Source organism: Acanthisitta chloris, unplaced genomic scaffold (genome assembly GCF_000695815.1).
Source record: "Acanthisitta chloris isolate BGI_N310 unplaced genomic scaffold, ASM69581v1 scaffold31398, whole genome shotgun sequence".
NCBI classification, from domain to species: Eukaryota; Metazoa; Chordata; class Aves; order Passeriformes; family Acanthisittidae; genus Acanthisitta; species Acanthisitta chloris.
Genome location: NW_008689147.1, coordinates 2,938 through 6,711, shown reverse-complemented (window position 1 = coordinate 6,711; position 3,774 = coordinate 2,938). Strand labels below are relative to the sequence as shown.

Genomic DNA, 3,774 nt, shown 5'->3' with positions numbered 1-3,774 from the left:
CCCAGCCACGCCTCCTTTGGGAATTCCATCCTAGCCCCTCACCACCACCCTCACAGCCAAGAATTCCTTCCCAGTATCCCATCTCTCCCTGCCCTCTGGCAGTGGGAAGCCATTCCCTGTGTCCTGTGCCTCCAGGCCCTTGTCCAAAGAATTTTTCGTGAACTTGGGGACAGTGGGATGGGAGCCAGGCTGGGCAGACCCATTGCCCATGGGGGTCCCTGCTCCCCACACCACATTCCAGGCAAGGATCCCTTAGCCTCTGTCCATGTCCACACTGTCCCTGCAGGTGGTGGAGGAGACCCACCTGATCCTGAAGGAGTACGGCTTCCGCTTTGTGCGCCGCGGAGCCATCTACGTCAAGGGCAAGGGGGAGCTGCTCACCTTCTTCCTCAAGGGCCGGGACAAGCAGGGCTCCTTCGTCAGCGGCTCCTCCGTCCCCCTGCCCCACCAGGTGGTGGACAGCTCCTGAGGGTCTGTGTCCACCACACCACAGCCACCACCTTGGGAGAGCCCCCGTCGGGAATGTCCATCCCGGAACCAAACTGAGCTCCCAACCCCCTTGCACGACCCTTCCCGAGCCCTCGCCGGAGCTTCCTGGGGTGGAATGCTCCGTGGCAGAGGGAGATGTGGGGCTGTCCAAGTGGGCTCCTCTGGCTGCATGGAGCCAGGGACACGCTGCTGCCTTTTCCCAGGCATGACTGGGACGACATGGGACGACATGCTGGCATGACATGGAATTAGCATCCCAGGCCCCAGCTCGGCACGAGGAGATCCAAACTCAGGGACAGTTGGGAAGACACCACGTCTCTTCTGTGTGCCAGGAGTGGGAGCTCCAGACTGGGAATGGGAGCTCCAAACTGGGAGTGGGAGCTCCAAACCAGGAATGGGAGCTCCAAACCAGGAGCAGGAGCTTCAAACTGGGAGCATCCAGGATTTGCTGTTAGTTTGTGCCCAGTTCATTCTCCAAACATCACGGGTAGGAGATGGGAGAGATGGAGGATGGCACCGGCTTGGACTCGTGGGGAAGGGAGAGGGAGACACATTGTGTATTCCAGATCTATATATATCTATGAGTCCAGATGGATATTTATATTTTTAGCAGTTCCCACTCCCTCCCTGTGGCAGGGATTGGTGTCCCCTGGTGGGAGAGAGGATGAGGAGGGGACAGGCTATGCCAGGGCTGGAGGAGCAGGAGGACATGCGCGGAGTGTGCTCACGGCACTGGATGGAATAGAAGCAGTTGACCTTCACACCTGATTCCAAGCCTGATTTGTTCTGGGGTTGGACATGGAACAAGTTCCATGGCCTGTCTGAGGGGATGTTGGGTTTGGAGGGATCATGGAATGGCTTGGGCTGGAAGGGACCTTAAAGTTCTCATCCTGTCCCACCCCTGCCCCAGGCAGGGACACCTCCCACTAGCCCAGGTTGCTCCAAGCCCCATCCAACCTGGCCTGGAACACTGCCAGGGATGGAGCAGTCACACCTGGTTTGCTTGGCCAACCCGATGGATGGAAGGATCTGACCATTTGGGAATTTCCCCCTGCAGCTGAAACCCTTAGGAGCCAGATGTTACATTCCAACAGGTTTTCCAGGTCAAACAGGACAAGGAGATTTAATAATTCTAGAAACAATACAACTATAAAGTGTTCTCCCTGTGCTTCACCAAGAGGGAAAAATGGAGCTAGGGAAAAAGAGTCATTGAAACTCCATTTTTTTCCCCACTAAAATGCATGAAAAAGCTAAAGGAAATCATCATATATTCCCTTTTCCTAAAGGAAATCATAGATTCCCTTTAAACTCCCCAAATTTGGTACTGTGGAACTTCAATTAACAACTTGCTAATGAGCTGCTGCAAACCAGCAAGATTTTCAGGATCTCATCCAGACTTGAGGCACAGTGGGGTGCAACAAAGCTGTGCCAGGCCTCAAGGGAAGGAAACAGCACATGGAAAGCCATGGATGGTGCAGAATTTTCCGGGAAGCTCAGTGTTAGCGTTGAGGAGGCTCACACTGCTGCTGACAGGGATTAACCCTTCCCTCTGTCCTGCAATTCCATGATTTCCAGCCCTCAAGTCCTTTCCTAAAAGGAGCAAGCAGGACATGGATGACTCCATTGCTCCACTCTTTTTGAGGAGCACTGGATAAGTGGAAGGAGCTGATCCACAGGGTGTTGTGCCCGAAATACCAAAATCCTGAAGGTTTAACATCATTCCCAATTCCAATTCCAAGACTTTTCCTACAGCTAGGGAATTCCTGGAACAAGGAAAGGCCGCAAGGAAACGTTGCTCCCAAGATCCAAACCTGAAGTGCTACACTCAATGGAAAACAGTTGAGTTTGGAGATCAATTCCCACAGGCAGGAGAATTCCAGGGTGGCTCATGAGGTGACATCCAAGGGGTTGAAGGACTGGAAGGCTTTGTGCAGGGCCACACAGCGGAACATCTCCGAGTGAGACGCTGCTGTCTCCACCAGCGAGGCTGGAGCATCCGCTGCCACAGGGAAGCAGATGGATCAGAAGGGAAAGGAATGTCATGGCATCATCATAAAGCTATTTGCTTCACATTCCTGCCTTGTCTCTAGGGAATATTTTAGCTCTGCCATGCCATGGGGTTTATATTCTCATAACCTTTCCATGCTGCAGTTTTCCCGTGGGATTTGGTGGCTAAGAAAGGATAAAATGCCTTACAAACAGACTGAACTGAGGGGTGAGGAGGGAATTTGGGAGCCTCCACCTGGGCACGGCCTGGTTGGGAACACTGGGATATAGGTGGACAAGGGACGCCTCAGCCCAATTTGGAATTGCATAGACTTATTAGGCTGGAGAAGCCCTTGGAGACCATCGAATTCAACTGTTCCCAGCACTGCCAAAGCCACCACTAACCATGGCCCCAAGGGCCACATCCATGTGGATTTAAATCACTCCAGGGATGGGGACTCCACCCCTGCCCTGGGCAACCTGTGCCAGGTATGGACAGCCCTTTCCACGTGGAATTCTTTCCGATATCCAACCTAAACTTCCCCTGGCAGTTTGAGGCTGTTTCCTCTCATCCTGTCCCTTGTTCCCTGGGAGCAGAGCCTGACCCCACCTGGCTGCACCTCCTGTCAGGGAGTTGTGGAGAGAGAGAAGGGTCCCCATCCATGTGCTACACCCCCAATCCCAACAGATTCTCACAACATCCACTTACGTGTGCAGGACACAGTGACTTCTGTGGGAAGGCTGCAGCATGGATCTCCATAGAGCAGCCGAGCCTGGAATGGGAAGGTCTGGGCATTCCTTGGAATGTTGTAATTGAAGATGAGGAGGTTGTACAGGGAATTTCTCTGCAGAGCTCCTTCAATCTGGTCTGAAAAGTGTTCCTGGAGGGAGGAAAACAACACTGAAACATGAAGCTAGGGATAATTTCCTCTTGGAAAGGGCTGTCCAGCCCTGGCGCAGCTGCCCAGGGCAGGGGTGTGGATTCCCCATCATTGGAGGGATTTAACAGACATGTGGATGTGGCACTTGGAGACATGGTTAGTGGTGGCCTTGGCATTGCTGGGAATGGTTGGACTCAGAGGTCTTTTCCAATCTAAATGATCCCATGATTCACCTTTCAAGGGGTATCACAAGGACATGCTGAGTGCACAGGCTTTGTTTAGTTCAGGGAACGCAATGCTCAAGAGTTAACATTGTCTACTGCTACTGAATGTAATTTTAGAAGATATAGCCAAGTTTGTCTGTGGCACAGCAAAAGAATGACAGGAACGAATGCAAGGTACATCAAGGAAAATTTAC

The 3,774-nt window shown here is 52.6% G+C and overlaps 1 protein-coding gene across 1 annotated transcript in view; it reads right to left on the bottom strand.

Annotated features, from left to right (window-relative positions):
* Positions 1-2,375: 2,375 nt before the first annotated feature.
* Positions 2,376-3,774, bottom strand: part of CENPO (centromere protein O) — a 3,733-nt gene continuing 2,334 nt past the window's right edge. The window contains exons 5-6 of the mRNA XM_009081321.1: positions 3,185-3,356; positions 2,376-2,488 (exon numbers count right to left, since the gene is read on the bottom strand). Of these exons, the coding sequence (XP_009079569.1) occupies positions 2,376-2,488; positions 3,185-3,356 (285 nt within the window). The remainder of the gene's footprint in view (positions 2,489-3,184; positions 3,357-3,774) is intronic.